Source organism: Lygodium microphyllum, chromosome 12, assembly GCF_053477565.2.
Source record: "Lygodium microphyllum isolate KBCC chromosome 12, Lygodium_microphyllum_v1.1.10, whole genome shotgun sequence".
NCBI lineage: Eukaryota > Viridiplantae > Streptophyta > Polypodiopsida > Schizaeales > Lygodiaceae > Lygodium > Lygodium microphyllum.
Window position 1 is genome coordinate 17,709,544 of NC_141146.1, and position 21,725 is coordinate 17,731,268.

Consider the following 21,725-nt stretch of genomic DNA (forward strand, 5'->3'; position numbering starts at 1 on the left):
GTTCTTGGTCTAAGAGAGAAGCAATGAATGGGGGGACTATTTTAGGTTTCCACCTTGCCACTCTGGCTTTAGCCCTAATTCTCTCTTTGCTATATATAGGATGAGAACTAAATATATTAGCAAAATAATCATGCACAAAGATCAAATCTTGGGCATGGTTAATGGCTTTCTTTCCCTCCTCATGGAGGGGGAGCATTTCCTTTCTTTTTTGAGTAACATTAGACATTTCCTTAATATGTTTATCAATCCTACTAGCCCACATGTCCTTGTGTGTGAAAAAGCATGACTTGATTAGCGTCAATTTCTTCCTAGGTTTGAGCATCCCATTCATTTATAACCTTTTTTACTTATGCACTCCACATATTTTTTATATTCTTCCACTCCTCCAAATTTGTAACATTTTCGCCCGTTGCTACTACCCATCGAACACAAACTTCTCCCCCCTTTTTTTGTTAAAGGAAATTTTATTTATTTTTTCGACAGGTGGCGAGGGGGAAGGAATCGACGTGGCCGAAAGAAGGGAAGGGAGACGACGTGATGACCTCAAGGGGAGGGAGCACGTGGCGATCAATGACGGCATGGTGATGATGATGACGAAGCAGGGGAAGAAGGCAATGATGCTGATGGATATGGCCTCCCACCCCCCCTAACTCCCCCTCGACAACACACTACATGGCGGCAGCCATCTTGACCACCCAAATGGGGGTAAGGGGCACCATGTCCCCCCCCCCCCCCCCCCAATTGTTGCCAGCTTGAGTAAGAGGGAGAGAGAGAGGGAGAGGAAGAGAGAGAGAGAGGGAGAGAGAGAGAGAAAGGAGAAGAAGAAGAAGAAGAAGAAGAGAGAGAGAGAGGGAGAGAGAGAGAGAGAGAGGAAGAGAGAGAGAGAGAGAGAGAGGAAGAGAGAGAGAGAGAGGAGAATAAGAAGAAGAAAGGGAGAGACAGAGGAGAGAAGAAGAAGAATAAGAAGAGAAGAAAAAGAAGAAGAAGAAGAGAGGGAGAGAGAGAGAGAGAGGAAAGAAGAAGAAGAAGAAGAGAGGAGAAGAAGAGATAGGGAGAGAGAGAAGAAGAAAAGGAGAAGAAGAAGAAGGAAGAGCCCTTCCCCTCCTTAGAGGGTGACCGCACACATTGATCTTCTCCTCCTCTCCCCACAAATCTAGTCCCCATCTCCCTACGACTTTAATCCTCGTCTCCCCACAAGTCTAATCCTTTTGAGAAGATTCACCCCAGCACACCATCTCTTTGACAAGAGAAAAGAGTGATTTATAGGCTGGAAGTATGGCCCCAAAATGGAGAGAGACATGCATCATTAGTAGTCCCGTATCCAACAATGGAGCCACCGGCCAAGGCGTTTTTGTGAATATGAATACATCGTCGGGTATGGATAATTCATATCCAAATATCTAGGTACAAATTGCCATCCTCTCTATTCATTGAGGCATAAGTATGCACATGAATTCAATTCAACAAGTAGCTTGAATTTGTCTTTTTCAATAATTAACGAACTCATAGGGGATCATAGGTTAATTCTTTTCGCAACCATAGATGGCCTCACATAGATTTATGCATATGGCGTATTAAGGTTTGCACAAACCCATGTACTCAAATACTTTGCATCCCAGTGCTATGCAACGAAGTCATACATGGCATAAAGAACATATTAGGTTACTTAATAGTTATGCACATAGATGGTGCATGCATGGGAAAGACTATTAGTTCATTGGGGTCTTGAAGTCATGCGTAGCTAGTATAAACAACAATCATTGGGATTAAGACTATAACGCCTTGAGATTCGCCAATAGTGACTATGTTTATCAATCCTATTCGGGGTTGGGCTAGAAGCAACAACAACTCTAGGGCAAGCGAAGAGATCAAGGATTAGGAAACCCTAAGTCAAAGGAAAGACCATTGACTTGTACTTGTTAGGAAGAAGGCTTAGTTATCAATCAAAGTAAGGGATTATTAGAACTCGTGTCTTGAGTAATGTCCTAGGTGAATGGAGGAAGTGTTAAGTAAATTCTCCATGGAATCACTTAGAGCCCAAGGGAGAGAGCAAATGCGCGATGGAAGGTTAGCGTGACTATTTCTACAATGTTTGGAAAAGAACACCATTGTTTTGTAGATTGATTAGATAATGTTCTAATGCTTTTGCATTAAACTGATTGTGGAATGTGAATTGGATGATTATTCCAAGTGCTTGTGTTTAATGATAAATGCATGGCAGGGGTCTGTAATGAGAAGAGCCATGGGAATAAAGGAATGTTCTTCTTGGAAGATGATATTAGGCTAATTGCCTTGATTGTGCTTGATTCTTAGTTGGAGTAATTAAGGAAGGATATTTTACACGGGTAGATCATCTCCAAGGTCCACCGCATCTCAACTAGCAAAGGCACTGCTCAATTCACAGGCCGAAGGTTGAGTGGTGAAAAGGCAAACCACGGAAAGTGTGTCTCACTCCTAGGTCGCTTGGGGTCAGTGGAGCTCTGGACACCCCTTAACGAGTTCGAAACAAAGCTGTAGATTGCCGTGAGCTCAATGTCTAGGGCGTTGGAAGATCCTATTCTAGATAAATGATAGAAATTATGGTGCCATATGATTTGGACTATTTACTTATGTTGGACAGAAGGGATACATAATTCTCCTGTATGGGAGGGAGACAAAGATTAATTGGAAAATAAGTTAATGAACTTGTTTGTCAAAAGGACTGCTTGCACTGTTTTCGTATCTGTGCCATAAGTTACGTGAATAAACCATGTTCCCTAAAATGCTTAATTAATGAAGCTAATTTTGAATGCCACACATAAATGTGATAAGACCTATTTAGGAAACTAAAGCTATCCAGGGAAGCGGGTGGGCAGAACCCTGATGAGTTTGTCCTACGACAGGGTGGTCCCAGAGAACTAGAAGGCTTCTCATAAGGTTTTACCATCGTTCGACTCTAAGTATTGTTGAGTTAGAACCCGATTCGTGCCGTTTTAGGGGACCAGATAGGGCTATGCCCAAAGAGGTTGAGTGGCGCATCCCTCTCGTTTACCATTCTCTTTGAACCAAGTGCGGCATGAGTCTGCTTCGGCTTGGATATCTCTGCATAAAGTAGGTTATCCAAGACTCGATGCTAGAATGTTGTCAGGAGACCTTGGCCACTAGGAACCCAAGTTTCACGTCGATCCTAATGGGTTCGGCCACGAATGTTCCGTTGCGAGGTGGACTCAGGAAACCCTAGGCGACAAACCACAGAACATTCCATGGGAGTGCTGGGTGGCAATGCTTAGATTCGTTTCTCGATGGACCGCTAAGATGTGCCTGGACAGCCGATAGATGAGCATGTTACAAAATTTTTGTTCATGCACATTCCATACTACACATGCTTGGGTCACTATGAAACTAACCTTTGCCTTTATGATATGACCATTGTTCAATAGGGATAGTTGGATAGGGTGATGATGACATGTTGCAATATCTTTAAACACTTTGAAGGAAGCACCTACAAATTTTGTGAGGATTCCTTCAATAATGTGTGTCCTATCCAAGATCTCTTTTTTCTAAAGGCTTTCTTATTTTCCTTATTAGATTGATTGAAAACCTTCTCATTGTAGAAAGTTGCACATTTGACATCTACAAGAAGATGAACAATTAACACGCACATATGCAATGGCTAATTCCTCTTTACCTTTATGATATACAACCACCCATTACTTGTTTACATCTTCACAAACCAATGTAACTATATATTTACTAGCCTTGAACGAACATGAATTACAATGCCAATAGTAACTTGATGAGATACTCTTGAGATTTGTCTCCACAGCTTTATCTATATCTTTTACATATTCTAAATACACATAGTCAAGGGAAATATAAATTTGTCCCAATTAGTTCTTGATTGGCTTGGCCTTGTTTGGGTCAAATGGACCCTTACTATGAAGTAAATTTAGTGAATTAATCATCATTTGCTTTTATTGGATTACTTTGTGAGATAGAAGCTGTACTCTCCAAACTAGAGAATTATTTTGGAAGTGGTATTCTAGGAAGAGTCTCCTCCTTAGCATGAGACATGTCCACCTCCTTAGCTAGTTCGTTAAGATCATAACATTTAGTCCTTTGTCTAGATCTTTTTTCCATAAGACTCACACACCTCAATGCCTACAAGGGGGGGCACTTCCCCTTTGAATATTAGACATGAAACAATGTAAGCATCTCCACAAGTCAAGTGAAAGAGCTTGATTACAACTAGGATCTTCCTCTTTGGGCTACTCACTAAGGAGGGTTCATCTACACACATCATTGTTACATATAGTGAGTTTTCAACAAATTCCTCCTCCTCATCCTAAGAAGTGTGGTCTACTCATTCATTACATGGATTTCCAACATTTTTGATTACCTTTTTTCTACATGTTTTAGATGCTTCTATGTGCATGATAACATCCTTACGATTGGCCAAAGTTTTAAGCAGTGGAGCAAAATGATTTTGGGAATAAAACTTGTCGTTTTTTGCTTTGTGGGACTTGTTATTATTTTCTTTTCTATCATTAGTTGTTTGAAAGGCATTTACTAATTGCTTAACATAAGGATCTCTTGGGGGCTTCTTGTTGTTTTATTTTTGAGTGGTCCCAAATTTAATAACCATGGTTTAACCATGATGTGTACACCATAACTATATGTAATTTCCATGACTTTAGGGAACTCCACACTGTTATCCCCTTCCACAAATCTCTAGTGATGTCATCCCAAATTGACTTCATTTACATGCCTCTTTCCCAAGATCCTACCCAAGGAGTAGGCATTGGTTTATATGAGAATAATTACATATTTGAAAAATCAACCTAGATAGGAGCATTTGAAGGTATGGCTCCATTTGGGTCAAATTAAACAAACCATTCTTTGGGGGGGAGAGAGAGAGAGAGAGAGAGAGAGAGAGAGAGAGAGAGAGAGAGAGAGAGAGAGAGAGAGAGAGAGAGAGAGAGAGAGAGAGGGAGGGAGGGAGGGAGGGAGGGAGGGAGGAAGGGAGGAGAGAGAGAGAGAGAGAGAGAGAGAGAGAGAGAGAGAGAGAGAGAGAGAGAGAGAGAGAGAGAGAGAATAAGCTATTTATTTGGTAGGTGTTGTCTAGAGAGAGCCCTACCTCCTAATATTTCCCAATCAACTTTCATCCACCTTATTACAAAATCCACAAGAGGCTTGTGTTAAGCCAAAGAAGATGCGTTAACATGAAAACATTTCATTAAGCTCATAATCAATCCCAAAACTCAAATGGACAAGGTGCTTCAATGTTGCGTAATCAAAAACCTTAAACTTTGGTTGGTTCCATATCTATAAATAGAGAGTGTGGTAGGTCACTTGCATCCCCACTCCTCCTAATCTACCTATCAACACTAACTGCTAGTGTGAGCATTAGAAGGTTTCCTACACATGCATTTGGTTTTGATTACTCTCATTGTCACTTCAAATTCGCAATAGTTCCAACCCCAATAATAGAGTTTTGAAATACCACCATATTCATGATGACCTACTTGACTATTTCATTATAACAAGCCGCCTTGTTACTATTCCTCATCTAGAGGTCATCCACATTGCTAACATAATCTTCCACATCTACATTTCACTATTTGTAGCACTCCCCCGTCATTGTCTATTGGTTAGCCTCCTATCAATGAGCATAGATCATGCTGCCTTGATTTCCATGTCATCATCCATACTGTCAGCCACTGTGTTTTGAGTTTTTCAATGCTTTTCTACATGATCTTGATTTGATTTTGCATCTATATTGGGTGGTTTTTAAGTTTTTTGTGATGTTTTATCATCCTTTGTTATGATTGATAGTTGTTGCATTAAATGCCACCATGCTTATCATGATCTACTCAACTGCTACATTAGAACAAGCTACCTTGTTCTAATGTAACTAGAGGTCATCCACCTTGTTCTTATGTTACTATTCCTCACCTAGAGGTCATCCACATTGCTAACATCATCTTCCACAACTACATTTCACTATTTGTAGCACTTCCTCATCATTTTCTACTTTGTTAGTTTGCTATCAATAACTATAGATCATATTACCTTGATTGCAATGCCATTATTCATATAGTCAAGTACTGTGTTTTGAGTTCTTCAATGCTTTTCTACATGACATTGATTAGCATTTGCATCTATATCGGGTGATTTTTAAGTTTTTTGGCTTTTTTATCATCCTTTGTTCTGATTGTTGCATACATGATCCATCACTAGTAGATGATACACTATAAAAACTCTCTTCACCAACTCCCATAAGAGTCATCAATTATTAGTCTACTCTACCTTTGAGATTTATGTGCATGCATTCATTCATTTAGCATACTTTATTCATCGAGTTTCATTATATTCTTCTTATTTTGCATCTTATATTTTTGTGTCTAAGTCATTGTATTTTAGTTGTTCACACATTTCATGTTTTCATAGTGCAAACCTTAACATATATTTACATGGTATCAAAGTTCATGTTCTATTAAATTGCCTATTATAGGTATAGTGAAGGCTTGGTTTGTGCAAGATACACTGGCACCACATAACTAGTTCAGAAGCCATTGTATCTTCTTATGCCTCTCCTTCAGTGGAGGCCTTGAGACAACATAAATCTCTCAACGAGAAGGACAATGCATATTCCCCCTCATCTTCATCCACCTTACCAAAGTTTGCGTAAATGTTGAGCATAGAGTTTAGAGAATTGATGCATAGTTGATATCCTAACTACACTCCTTTATCTTTCAATCTTCTGTTTGTTCAAAGATGTGCATCAATTAGAGTTTGACGGGAAGGCTAGCCATTTCTCACAGCCAAGCTCAATGTTAGGTCACTATTATCCTTTTGATTTATTTGTATGTACTAAAACCCTTCTCTACTACTCCATCAGTTGTGCAAGATTTAATTGTAAATTACAATGGAGACTATGATTAGTATCACTACATTAATATTAATGTCCATAGATGAACATTTCAAAGTGTACTCGTTACTATACATTCTGCTTCATTTGAGCATGTTATTGGTCTAATCATTTTCGCATCCACTTCCCATGACAAATTAGATTATATTCTTTTGATTGCAATAGCTTGTGATTAAAATCACTACATTAATTAATATTAATGTCCATAGATGAACATTTCAAAGTGTACTCGTTACTATACATTCTGCTTCATTTGAGCATGTTATTGGTCTAATCATTTTCGCATCCACTTCTCATGACAAATTAGATTATATTTCTTTTGATTGCAATAGCTTGTGATTAAATTCAACAATGCATCGTCCATATTAGATTCGTTTGATTCAATGTAAACTATACTGGGATTAGGATATATCGACATGCTCTTTTTTAGTTCCACATGTGGTTATCCATAGGTCACATGCCACTTTACACCTTGGTGCTTTGTTGATGGGAATGCCACTCGTGTACACAGATGCTATAGTGAATGTCCAGTTGAAGTAGGGGTTACTTCACGGGTTTCACTCACAACTACAATACTTTCCCTTAGCATCCGACCATTGAAATCATTGAATTGACCACTGCGCTATGAGAGATTAAACCCAATTTACCAATCTTAATCATAAGCTATAGTAGGTCTCCATTAAGGAAGGGAATGATTTGAGAGTCAAGATGGTCGAGTATAGGTGGTTACTTGTTGAGTTTGCTACCATTGGCTCACTGAAGTACAGTGACAATTAGGTCACATTATTTTAAAATAAAATGTCTCTAAAATACTTCCACTTGATGTAGCAAGCCGATTTTTTGCTTCGATTACCAAGTATACAAAAAGAGATCCTTATATTGTCCACTTTAAAGGGGCTCTAGTATCCTATTCTTTGAAAGGGAAATTAGAGGTGACAGTAACTCTCAAGAAGGGACATCCTAACATGAGTGACACCCCTTCTTCTTGTTAAAAAAAATGATCAATATATCCTTTCCTCTTTAGAGGAGCTCATGAACAAAGACCGAGGAGGCCATTTTAGTGCATCCCTCGAGGGGGCACATGAGCGAGTGTGTGCTAGGAGATGTAGAGGTATCGAGAGGTAAGATGGTGGTGATAGAAAATCCTTACATGTAGGGATCTACTTAGCCACATGCACATAGCACCAAACAACACTTTTTGTTCTATTGAGAGCTCTTCTAGGATCTTGCAAAATGATATTGGTGGAACAATTCATTGCAAGGATAAACAAACTTGAGTTCTTTCTTGTGGATGCCTCTTACACTTGTAAGCAAAGACAAACAAACTTGAGGTCTTTCTCGTGGATGCCTCTTATACTTGTAAGCAAGGACATCAATTGTACGCTTGGTGCGTTAGAACCATCATGTGTTGTTTTAGTCTCTATTATATGTTTCTTTTGAGTCCTAGTTGAACACGGTAACTACACTTGGCCTAAGGAGGTTCCTTGCTTACCCAACTGAATAGGAGAAGCATATTTGGCCTAGGACGTTCCCTCACTTACACTATTCGAATAACCATACTCGACATAGGAGGTTCCTCACTTACTTTTACATTAAGATGGGACTTGAAATGTTGAGGCTATCTCAAAGACATGATATGAACCAATTGGATGTGTGAAAAGTGTAGACCGGTTTCATCATTTGTGATCAAATAAATGGATGATTTCCCTTCTTTCACAAACCGGTGTGACACTTGACTAAACAAGGGACATGCCGGGCGTGTGTCCGCCCTTTATGAGAGCGACAACAAAGAAAACCTCCTGTAGGAGATTAATGCCCAGGAATCTGTTCTCACCCTAACTCGACCTGCGTTTCCTGTCTGTCTGTTACACACACACACGACCCCCCTCAGACACAGAGGCAGGATGGCGGGCAAGGAAGTGGCTGCGAAGCTTATGAAGCAATTGGATTGGGAAGCTCTCAGCAAAGCCGTGGTCTCCGATGAAGGCCGCAGAGAGCTTGGTAACCTGCGGCGAGCCTTCGATGAGTTTTCAAGCGTCCTCAGGACAAAGTTTTCAGTGGTACAAACCCGTCTTCATCCATTGAATTCCTGCTCTTTTTGCCGCGGCTCGCAGTTGTCCTAACTATGGAAATTTTCACCTCACCGAGAATGCATATGGAGTAAACTTCCTGCATGCATGTGCCTCGATCAAATCTGAATTCATGGTATTAGTTTTGGCATTCGGCAATTTTCATGCTTGCTTAAAACCCAGGTGGATGTCAGTAGGATCACATTGAGATCACCTTGCGACCTGTGCAGGCAGTTGTTTGTGATGTAGTTCCCTATTGAACCTGTCAATCGGGGTGTTTTTCCCCTGTAAATATACTGAAATCCACTGACAAAGGCCGCTGTCCATAAATTATGTCAGCTTCAAAGTGTGGGAATGGTGTACATTGGTTTTGGATCTGTAATTTCAGTGCCTACTGCCCTTGCATCGTGCATGAAAGCTGTAAAAGAAGAATTGACCTGCCATTCAATCATGCAAATAATCACTTTGCTGTACGATATACATAATCCTCTCAGTCTAATGTACTTTCTTCAATGGATATTCAAAACATCAAACTTGGTTGTTTTTTCAGAAACCCCAGCCAATCGATTGGGATTTCTACAGCAAGAAATTGGATCCAGAGATTGTTGGTTCTTTCAAGAAGGCACACGATGGTAAGTTCTAGTGTTTTGCACAATTTCACCACTCTCTTTTTGTGTCAATAGCTTGAAAATTCTTAGTGTCTTAGCAATTTAGTGATATAGGTATCAAGATGTGCGCCAATGAATATCACACTTCAAAAGATTACATATATGTGACAATAAATGTGGAACTATAAATTTGAATATTGTGGTAGAAATGGCTTGTCATGATTTGAGTTTTGCAACATTGTTATACTTTTGTTAAAGAGTCAATTAGATCATGCACATGTAGTGCCTTTGCTATTGTGAGTGACAAACCAAACTATAACGGTCTTATGTTGCCTACAAACATATCTCATGATTCACCATTTGTAGAAAAAGTAACTACTTGTAAGCCTCAAGGAGTCCAAGTGCCAAGTTCATGCGGGAAAGGCTAAACTACTTCCCAATATCTAAGTCAAGTATGATGCTTTTCATAGTTGAAGTTTTGAGTCAATTGTTCTTTGAAGACATAACATTACAAAGTATATCATGCTTTCATACTTGACATAGGCTTTGATGTGTAGTATAAGAAAGATAATATGGTACGAGTATGATGAAGCTCTATCGATGATATAACAATGAAATAAAGTGTTGTGTTAAGTTTCCAAAGAAATGCCATAGATTGTTTTGAAATTTTTAGAGATGTAGGACTATTTTTGTAAGACAATTAGACAATTCCCAACACTTCTAATGTGAATCTTTTGAAGTAATAAGTCGGCTAGGCACCAGATCTACTAGATCCCAAATATCCACTGATGTGGATAGATTAAAAGTTCAGCTTGAGTTGGAGTAGATTCTTAATCATTAAAAAAGTGTAAAGAGCACTCAGATAACTCTTAATACCATGTTTGAACAAGAGGGCTATTAGGGTGAATAGAAATATATGAACAACATGAGTAGCAAATGTATGCTTAGAATAATGAAATTATGAGGTAACAAAATATGAACAGATAATGTAGAATGAATGGATTCTCAAGGAGTGGATAAGCCAACTACAAGGTAGCTAGAGCGGAAATGAAAGCCTACATTGTTGAGTAACCTCTTGTAGGCTCTTCGTGGCTGCTATCACAATGGAGCTATTGTTTCCCTCTTTGGAGCTTCATTAGCTGTTGCCTTAGCAATTGCTTGTGTCTAGTGATCTATTGTCTACTTGCATGTAAAGAAATGATAGTGTTTATGGGGAGGAAGACAAAAGTGTGTACGACAAACACTAAGACACAGAACTCAAAAACACAGGAAGAGAATAAGATAATGAATTATATACAATTTTGATATAGTGGAGGAGCCTCAAGGTCTTGTGTCTTTGGAGCCGATGTTTGGTGAGGAGAGTCTATTGATCATGTTGGTCAAAGCTTAGAGATGAGTGCACTTTTTTGATTGACCGTGTGGCAGCAACTATGAATGAGTCTACATTATGGAGTGAAACATCTCTCTCTCTTATTATTCACCGGTTTGTGCATCCATGCGTGTAATTGAGCATTGATCCAACGCAAAATAAGGGGATGGGAAAAAGCTATAGAGAATGGGGATGACTGTGAAAGATTGGACAAGGGACGTCCGCCTTCTTTTTGCTATGGGGATGCCATTGTCAGAGTGCAGCGGTGCGGAAGCGTAGGATTGAGAGAGAGAGAAGAGAGAGAAAGAGAGTGGAAGATGAAGATCTGCTGTATAAAGTGTGCTGAATACAAAGATATGCAGATATATACACGGGCGCAGTGCGCTGGACTGCGTGTCTCCACCTCGACGATGCAACCTGCTGTTCACCTCGAAGTCCGCTGCAGTCTGCACTGTCTCCTGTTTGAAATCTGCGAACAGAGACGGAATCTGCGCGTGTCACCGGCCTGTAATCTGCGAGCAGAGAAGTGTAGGAGACTGTTGAAGACGTCGGCTATTTATAGCCAGAATCTGCCAGAAAATAGGGCGCCAGAAATACCCAGTCGGTTGCATTCGACTGCATTAAATGCAGCCGACTGTGCAGTCCGACTGCACCAGCCTCCTACCTGGCTGTGATCTCTAACACCCCCTCTCAGAGCCTGGGCAGGGCAGAAGCCTGAGGGATCTGGAATGTCTCCGAAGTAGAGCCTGGGGAAGTGCCTTCGTAAACAAATCCGCAAGATTGTCCTCCGTCTTGCAGTGATGGTCTCATCCAAAAGCTTCTCTCTGATGAAGTGGTACTGGATCTCTATGTGCTTCGTCCGGGCATGAAAAACAGGGTTCCGTGCCAAGGCAATGCAACTCTCATTGTCACATTGCAGCAAAGTAGGACGAGTCTGGGGGCACCCAAGCTCCTCCAATAATCTCCGAAGCCACACAGCCTCACATGTGGTGGAAGACGCGGCCCGATACTCCGCCTCAGTAGACGAAAGGGCTACCGTGGGCTGCTTCTTGCTACTCCATGAAATAACACCTGCACCCAAGGTAAAACAGTAACCTGTAGTAGACCGCCTGTGGTCCATATCACCGGCCCAATCCGAGTCGCTCCAACCTGCAAGTATAAGATTTGAACCATCCGTCCCTGTGGGGTAATGAATCCCTAAATCAGACGTCCCCCTCAAATACCGAAGTATCCTCTGAGGAGCTTGTCAATGCACCGTCTTAGGTCCACTCATGAACCTTGCCAAGAGCCCAACAGCAAAACATAGATCAACCCTAGTGTTGAGAAGCCAAATCAAGGACCCAATCAGTTGACGATAGCGGAAAGTATCCGCCAAAGGAGAAGCTGAATGGGAAGTGGCCTTCCAGTTCGGATCCATAGGAGTAGAAAGAGCCCGACAATCCTCCATCTCAAAAGACACCAAGAGCTCCTGTACATATCTCTGTTGAGAGATGAAGATCCCCCTCTGAGACTGATAAATCTCATGGCCCAAAAAGAAATGGAGTAGACCCAAGTCCGTCATCTCGAATGTCCGATGTAAAGCTGACTTCGTCTCTTGGACCTGCTGTGCATCATTACCTGTGACAATCAAATCATCAATATATAAGACAAAAAGCACACAACCACCCTCGGAAGTGTGAACATAAAGCTGCGGATCGACCTTGGAACGCCGATATTCCAACTGAGACTGGAGGAACGAATCAATCTTCTCGTTCCATGCACGCGGAGTCTGCTTGAGGCCATACAAGGCCTTCTTCAACCGGTAGACTTTCCCATCTGAAGATCCAAAACCAAGAGGCTGCTCAACATAGATCTCCTCCTTCAAATCATCATTGAGGAAGGCCGACTTCACATCCAACTGGTAAACAGGCCATCTCCTATGGCCAGCCAAAGCAAGAACAGCTCTAATGGTCTCCATACGAGCTGTGGGGGCAAAAGTGTCATGACAGTCAATCCCTGGGCGCTGTGCAAAACCTTTAGCAACAAGGCGAGCCTTGTGCTTATCCAAAGAACCGTCGCTAAGGTATTTGGTCTTGAAGACCCACTTGACGCCAAGCACCTTCTTATTCGGGGGGCGGGGCACGAGTGACCAAGTGCCATTCCTCTCAATAGCCTCCAACTCGGCTTCCATAGCTTTCTTCCATGGTGCGGACTGTAAAGCCTCCTTCACGGAGGTGGGCTCTCGATCCTGCATAGCACGGGTCATCAAACAATAGTTAGAGCAAACAAGCTCCGTAGAATGTGCCTGGTGCCGCCGTGACCGCCGTGGACCATCCTGCGGTCCCCACTCCTCAGGAATCCCCTTGATCCCTGAATCACGGAGTGTGTCACGGGCCCAGCGAGGAGGAGGCGGAACCTCCCCTCGTCTCTCTCCATGAGCTGAAGACTCTGCAATATCCACCGGTGGTAACTCCTCTGAGGTGACCGGTGGAACAGTAGACTCTGTGTCAGAAACAGAATCATAATCAAAAGGCACGGGCTCCAGTGGAACTGTAGAAGGAGCCCCACTCTCCCCTGGATCTCCAAGAACGGGATGCTCCTCACCCGTTGAGATAGCCGGAACCTCCACAAACCGCACATCGCGGCTAGTGTACACATCCCGCTTGACGGGATCATACAGTCGATAGCCTTGGGACTGGGAGCTGTAGCCAACAAATACCTGTCTTCGGGAAGCTGCTTCAAATTTATCACGGTGAGCTTTGGGAATGTGAACATAGGCATCACACCCAAAGACCCTGAAGTAAGAAACATCTGGCTTCGTCCCAAAATAAGCCTCAAACGGGGTCATCCCTTCCACGGCCGAAGTAGGGGATCGATTAAGGATGTGGGCTGCAGTAGCCACAGCCTCGGCCCACAGAACCTGAGGGGTCTGTCGGTGCTCCATCATGGTGCACGCCATCTCGATCACACTGCGGTTCTTCCGTTCAAGAATGCCATTTTCTTGAGGAGTGTTGGTATTGGCAAACTCCTGGTGAATTCCTTTATCTGCACAAAACCGAGCAAACTCATTAGAAACAAATTCATCGCCCTTGTCGGATTGCAAGGTCTTCAACTTCCGGCCCGATCGGTTCTCCTCAAAGAGAAGCCAATCCTTGAAGTGTGAGAAAGCTTCTGACTTTAATGCCAAAAAGTAGGCCCATGTCATCCTGCTGTAGTTATCCACGATCAGTATGAAGTACGAGCTCCCACGCAAGGACTCATTCCTCATAGGGCCAGATAGATCCGTAGATACAAGCTCCATCGGTGAAGTAGACCGCCGTGAAGCTGTGTGGGGAATGGTATCCCTATGTTGCTTCCCCTGAATGCAGGAGACACATGGCTGCTGGCTCACCACTATATTCGGCAACCCTCGAACAAGCTGTCCACGTGACGCCCTCCGAAGATAATCATAGTTCAGGTGACCAAACCAAGCATGCCATAATTCTGACTGTGACTGAGATGTAAGAAGAAGAGTAGAGAGGGCGGTGGAAGACTTCAATTTATAAATGCCGTTCTCCTCATATCCGGATGAGAGAACCTTCCTCGATCCACGATCAAGGACTCGCACCGTAGTACTGTCAAACTCCACCAAAAGGCCAAGGGAGCAAATCTTATGAATTGAAAGGAGATGGTACCCTAAGCTTGGTACATGCAAAACCTCTGAGGTATGGGTACCACCTCGTCCATCGGGAATAAGCTGTATCTTACCCTGACCTGCAATAGATACTGAAGAGCTGTCTCCAATGAGAATCTGCCCACGCGAGGGTCGCAATTGGGCAATACCATCTGATGAAGGAGTCATGTGCCGTGAGGCGCCACTATCAACGATCCACTCTCGAGCCTGGGGAGCCGTCATCGCAACATCAGAAGCATTCGGTGAAGCGTCCTCAATGACAGCTAGATGAAGAAATGCAGTTGATGAGGGTGCAGCCACCGCTCTAGAGTCCTTGGTGTCCTTCTTGTCTTTGTCAGGGCAATCCTTCTTCCAATGGCCAGTCTTTCCACAAATATGGCATGTGGAGTGTTTGTCCTTGTCCCTCTCCTTGTTCTTCTTGGACTTGTTATCCCCCTTCTTCTTCTTTTGGTCCTTCCCCTTCTTCTGAGAGGCTTGACCTGTCAGTGCCTTCGACTTGGAAGCATTCTGTCCCTTTAACTGTAACTCTTGGTCCAAGACCATAGGAACCAACTCTTCCCACCGAAGAGTAGACTCTCGCCCCGAAGCAATAAGGGCAGAGTAAAATGTACCGAATCGTGGCGGCAACTGGGACAAAAGTGTGATCACCATGTCTTCGGAGGAAATCGGCTTCCCCGCATTCTGAACCTGCATCTGAAGCTGCCTTAGCTTGTTAATATGCTCCCGCAGCGAAGAAGACTTGTTTACAGACAAGGCCCGCATCTGTACCTCCAAAGAAACCCGCTTCATAACGGTCATCCGATTGTACGTCTGATCAAGCTCCAGCCATATCTCTCGAGCCATCGTCAAGTGCTCGATATGAGCGATCACGGCTGTAGTACATGATAGAAAGAGAAAGAAACGAAACCTGGCATTCAGTTTGTCCCAGTGAGACTGAGCCTTGGCCAACTCTGCACGAGCATCGGAAGAGAGTTTGGACTCATCTCTTACTGAGGGCCGGTCGATCTCCTCCTGTACCAGCTCCGCCAAATCATAGGACTCAAGGATGGCCAACATCATGACATGCCAAATGCGGTAGTTGTTGCCGTCGAGCTTCTGATCTGCAGGAAGAGCCGGTAAGACAGGCACCTTACGGTCCATAATCGACTGGAACTCCAAGTCAATCTCTGTAGACATCTTCACCTGTAATGCCTTCACAAACGCGAAAGCAGCCCCCTCTGACTGGGAAAACTCAGCCTGCTAAGGCTCTTCCGCGTCCTGAACCTTCTTCACCCTCCGGAGGCGATGAAAAAGCAAAACCTGCACTTGTAGGCTGAAAACTCAAACTTTCTCCGCGTCAAACAGCAGTAAACAGCAACAAATCCACCACCTGGACTCCTTTCCTGCGCGTCCACACTCGTTTCAGCCTTGTTCCAAGGCGCAGCCCTCCTGTCTGCCCTTAAACGCAAAAAACACAAATTTGTGTCGCGATGGAAACTCCTCTTCAGGTTGATTCTACGCTCAGTCAGCCCTCTAACATTGCTCTGATACCATGTCAGAGTGCAGCGGTGCGGAAGCGTAGGACTGAGAGAGAGAGAACGCAGAGAGAGGAGAGAGGAAGAGACAGTGGAAGATGAAGATCTGCTGTATAAAGTGTGCTGAATACAAAGATATGCAGATATATACACGGGCGCAGTGCGCTGGACTGCGTGTCTCCACCTCGACGATGCAACCTGCTGTTCACCTCGAAGTCCGCTGCAGTCTGCACTGTCTCCTGTCTGAAATTTGCGAACAGAGACGGAATCTGCGCGTGTCACCGGTTTGTAATCTGCGAGCAGAGAAGTGTAGGAGACTGCTGAAGATGTTGGCTATTTATAGCCAGAATCTGCCAGAAAATAGGGCACCAGAAATACCCAGTCGGCTGCATTTAAATGCAGCCGACTGCCTGCACAGGTCGGACTGCCACGTGGCAGTCCGACTGCACCAGCCTCCTGCCTGGCTGTGATCTCTAACAGCCATTCCTGCGTTCCAAGGCCGCATGCTCAACACCCTCACTACAGCTAGACATAGTAGTATGTGGAGAGACTTTTCTTTTGTATCAAGCTTCTAAATCATCGATTTGAGTTCTTCATCACCTTTATGTTTGCTCTTCAATGCCATTGTCGTTCTGTTTGCTTGCTTCTTGTCTGTTATCTTTTTGGCAAATCAGATATTGTTAGGGCACAAATGTGCGTGTGGTTTGTTTGGGCTAGGCTAGGCAATGCTATGAGCCACTAAGCACTAATTTTGGGTAGGAATCTTGCCATTGTGTTGGTTGATGTGTTCATTTGTCTGTGTCTTCCCCATTCCTTGGGTATGGTGATTTCGTGTGTTGAGCTCATGCCCGACACTACTACAGTGCATGCTTTCTTCTTGTGCCTCTAATGTTCTCACTTTTGAATCTCCTGACATGACCTCAAGTTGTGCATTCGAATCTTGTTGTTCTTGCGTCTTTATGACCTTAAAATGCGAATTTATCTATGAATGTTGTAGGTAAACCCTCTAAGCTCAACTTTAGGTGGGTTACTATTGTGAGCAATTGTGTGGGAGTTGAGAAACTACTCTTTAGTTTCCACACTTCAATTAAGGTCTTGCATTGACAGCCCCAAAAAGGGTTGGTGTTCTCATTTTGGTCATTTCTTCAATGGGCGCCCACTCAATGGTGCTCTACCCTAGACAGCTATGGCCTATAAATAGGCCGTCGCTTCATTCATTCTTTGCCCTTCTTTAGTCATTCTCCATCCTTCTTCTTTTGTTAGTTCGATGCTCGTTCCTCTCTATGCCATTGCTGCCCATACCCCTATCAGATGACATCACAGTTTGTAGCCATCTCCCCTCTTCTCTCACCTTGGTGTCATCTTCCCATATCAGGCATCAGCTTTCATCGTCCAAGTGTCAGTTTCCGCCAATTGGCATCATCATCCACTTTGTGTTTGCAACATCTAGAGCATCTTCACCAGTAGGTGTCATCACTTCCACATCTGGCATCACCCTAGCATCTGTGTTTGGCGATTTGGAGGGCTTCTATTAGCATGGCGTCATCATCTCTTGCGTGGCGTCAGCTTCCTTGATCTTGGTGCTAGCTTCCTTAGCCTTGGCGTCAACTATTTTAGTCGTTGGTACTTGCCTTTGCTGCTTAGTGACATTTTGTTCATTTGGTGTCATCATCCATCCCTTGGAATTAGCATCTAGGCTGCTCTCCTTGCATTTGACAACTTCGGCACACTCTGGGATTTGTGTTTGTTGTCCAGGCCATCTTCCTAGCGTCTAAGGATTGCACTCCGCTCCCTCTACAGTTGATGATCATCTTTCTCATCTCTGACAGCATTAGAGGATTGGGGTTTGCTCCCTCGATCACTGTCCTTCACCTTCCAGTGATTACTTCGATAGCCCATTGCTTGGAGGACTGCGTTTTGCTCCCTTCATTGTGCAGATTCCCCACAAGTACTCCCGTTTGAGTTAGACATGATAGTGCATTCATCTTTTGAGCTTTGACTCTGCTATATCAGTTTTTCTTCTCATAGCATGATTCGGTGCTTTATCACCGTATACTTGTGTTTTTGAGTTTCTCTTCTCTCTCAATCTTTGCCGTACACATTGTGTTTCTCCCTGCAAACCCTACAATCTTTGTGCATTGTTGCATATCTTGACATGTATCAAAGGGTAGGAGACTAGAGAGCTAAAGACCCTGTTCATTAGAAAAGGCAAAGATAGGTTGCGTGTTTGGTATCATCTACTAAGTTTCCCCCTTCATTTCCGCTACATCAAACGGGAGACAAAGTTATCCTTCTCTCGACAATTTGGGATTTGCGTTTGCTGCTTAGGCCATCTTCTTGGTGTCCGAGGATTGTGCTCTACTCCCTCAACAGCTGGTGATCATCTTCCTCATCTCTAACGGCATCAAAGGATTGCGATTTACTTCCTCGATAGTTGTCCTTCACCTTCTAGTGGATACTTCGATAGCTCATTGCTTGGAGGATTGCATTTTTCTCCCTTCACTGTGCTAATTCCCCATGGGTGCTGCCACCTGAGTTAGACAAGACAGTGCAGTCATCTTTTGAGCTTTGGCTCCATTATGTCAATTTTTCTTCTCACAGCATGATTTAGTGCATCATCACCGTGTTCTTGTGTTTCCAAGTTTCTCTTCTCTCTTAGTGTTTGCCATATACATTTTGTGTCTCTCCCCGCAAACCCTATTGTCTCTTTGCACGGTCGCATATGTTGAAAGCCCAAAATAAGGCTCTTCACCTGGTTCATCCTTTTCCCATTCTTTTTTTGGGATCTTGTGACAAGATTTCAAAGCAATACTATCTTCAAGGTGGCGGAGGCAATGGACTGCTATAGCAGATTGTGTCCAGTGCAGGCTGGATCCATGAAGGATGATAGATCCTGACTTTTCATTTGAGATGTTTTTGGAGGGCATGGCTAACCTGGATGGATTGTGTCAGATCAAGATGCAAGTTATTGGGCATTTTGGAAGGCTTTTATGGGGCTCTTATTTGTTGGTTTGCTCCGTGGTGTGGATTTTGCCATTAGTTATTAGAAAATGGTTTACTTATTACAACCAACATCTAGAGGTTTTGGTGCATGTTGCATCATGATGTGTAATGAAGCTCTTTGTGGAAAAGGTATTGATAAGAGCAAGTATACACTTAGGACTACTTTCATGTAGTGGTGTTTTATGTCAAGGGACTAGACTGAATGCGAAGATGAGCAACAAATTAAGTTCTTGAAAAATTGATGGTTACTACTGTTGCATTTGCAGAGCTGACGGTGCCTGCTTATGAAGATCTTGACACTCCTGAGTTTCGTAAGAAGTTCGATGCACTGGTAAGTAGACCTTTTAGTCTGCTTTTCTATGAGTTTGAGATCAAAAGAGAGATATCTGATGCATATATGTGATAAGAAAAGTTTTTCAAAAGCTACAATGGTGATATGCAGATGGAGAAGGTTGCAAAACAAGAGGAGGTTTCCAAAAAGCACATAGAACTGTGCAATCAGAAACTCAAAGAAATAAGGGAGGAAAAAGTACGCCATGCAATATCATATATGGAAATTTGTGTGCCAGTGGATGTGAAATTTTGAAGTGTTATTGAAGTGTGTCTATATTTTGTGCATGAACAGGAAGCTTTGAAGACAATGACAGCCGATGAATATTTTGTGAAACACCCTGAAGTCAAAAAGGAAATTGATGAGGAAATCAAGAATCACAACTGGGGATACTAGACTGGCTTTACTTGATGGGAGACGGATTGCTTTTCTAGAATAAAGAGTGATCCAATTGTTCAACTGTCATGATGCTGCAGTTAACTCCACTTGATACATAGGCAGAATGCCACCTTGCAAAATGATTTTTCACAATCAGGGTTTTTCTCCCATGTGAACATTTCTTATTCAACATTCAGTTTTTTACTCTTTTAGTATGTTCTGTGGGCACATGGTTTGTTCTCCCAATACTTTTCCAAGGCCTTTTTTCTTACTTTTGGCCCTTCCAATGTGTTGCTCTTTACTATACCATCTTCTGCTAGCAATCGGACTATTTCTCCAAAAGGAGAAGAAAGTGATTTGGTTTATTGCTTCTTACTCAAAGTGAGAAGGTTAAGCCTGTATGCATGGTTTAGGCCAATGACTCTTCATCTGAAACAGATTGACAGATTTTGCAATGCTAGTACCTTCAAGATAATCCTGCTCAAGCGCTTGTCTTTGAGATTGTTTGATCCTCTCATGTTGGAAGCTGTTTTCGATAGGTCCATTCATGATTAAACTGTAGGACAGGCTTGCTTTTTCACAGCATCCAAAATGAAGAGGTGATCCACATGATAACTCAATGTTTCTATTTTCTGTCCTGCAATCCTCACTCTGCTTGGAACTTTTATTTCTTAGCAAGGTGATGGCATCTTTAAATAAATTTCATTTCTCTTTCCTTGGAAGATTGTTTCTATTACGAGTGGAACGCAGAGAAGATATTCACATGTTCAGAATTAATTTTGGACAACCATAAACCCATTTAAAGTTTTTATATAAAGCATGTCACAAACTAGCAATATTTTCTTAAAACTAACTAGTGACTAGTCATTCAAGGATGCATGCATATAGATACACTACTACTGCAGTCAAAATAATCATATTTTGTCAACAATGACAAGGCTAAAACCTAATCTGATTGTATCTAGTAATAATCCTCCTAACCAACTACATGCATTTTTGAAGCAAATGACTTCAATGAAGTTGTTTAGCCGCAACTGCACGCAAGTGTTGGCGGGCAAATTAGTTGGCAGTGTAATGAGGTTATGTCGCTCATAGGTACTTGTGTGGAATGGTGTTGTAGCCTTAACAAACTTAAGAGGTAATTTTCATGTCAGCTTGTCTAAAGGCATCCCCCTAATGTAAGCTTGTTTAAAAGCATCCCCCCTTCTCTCACTAGGTTCATTAGGCTTGAGGTGGTTTTTATGTGCAAAGCATCTTTTGAGATATTGATTCAAAGCTTTCTTATTGTTGCATGTTATTTTGAGTAATGAGTGGAATAGATTCTTAGAGTGAGGGAGGGCATTACAATACATGAGAGAGAGAGGGTGTGAATTTATTTATTAATGTTTGTAACATGCCAAAATGACCTATGAGGTCAAAAGTCACAATTGTTTGAAAAATGATATAGTTTAAAAAATAATTAGTAAACAATAAAGAGAGTTTTGAATTTTAATGTAAATGTTGATATAGTAAAAAACCTACTTGGTAGTGTAGTATCATACATGATGAAGTTGACCCAAGAAGGCCATGAGGGCATAGGGAAATCCCTCATCAATTGTCGATGCATAGCTTCAATCTTCTTATGTAGAGAATAATCTAAAGGGCCTAGTTTGTGAGCCTTGGTGTGAGAAAGAAAAGAAAGAAAGATATATTAATGTTTACTATAGACCAAATCAATGTGTCTCATCATTTAGGCAAGCTATTAGTATATATATGTATATCCATTTGCGGTGTCAAACTATGTGTGAGCTACAACACCATGCAAATCTAACTCCATCCAGTGAGGATCGAGGAATGAAAGATGCCATTTTTGGGGTTCCTAGAGCAAATTCTTGAGTATCTACTAAGTACA

The 21,725-nt window shown here is 42.4% G+C and overlaps 1 protein-coding gene across 1 annotated transcript; it reads left to right on the forward strand.

Moving 5' to 3' along the window:
* The first annotated feature begins 8,689 nt into the window (after positions 1-8,689).
* On the forward strand, positions 8,690-20,042 carry ATPQ (ATP synthase D chain). Its single transcript, XM_087689219.1, has 5 exons — positions 8,690-8,970; positions 9,530-9,611; positions 19,392-19,456; positions 19,568-19,654; positions 19,751-20,042. The coding sequence occupies exons 1-5, from the start codon at positions 8,815-8,817 to the stop codon at positions 19,850-19,852; spliced, it is 492 nt and encodes a 163-aa protein (XP_087545345.1). The 5' UTR covers positions 8,690-8,814; the 3' UTR covers positions 19,853-20,042.
* Positions 20,043-21,725: the final 1,683 nt, after the last annotated feature.

Excerpts from the sequence above, each read along its gene's own strand:
- ATPQ (XM_087689219.1), top strand. The coding sequence starts at position 8,815 with ATGGCGGGCAAGGAAGTGGCTGCGAAGCTTATGAAGCAATTGGATTGG. Across the intron at positions 8,971-9,529 it reads TCAGGACAAAGTTTTCAGTG|AAACCCCAGCCAATCGATTG; the intron begins GTACAAACCCGT and ends TTGTTTTTTCAG. Across the intron at positions 9,612-19,391 it reads TTTCAAGAAGGCACACGATG|AGCTGACGGTGCCTGCTTAT; the intron begins GTAAGTTCTAGT and ends TTGCATTTGCAG.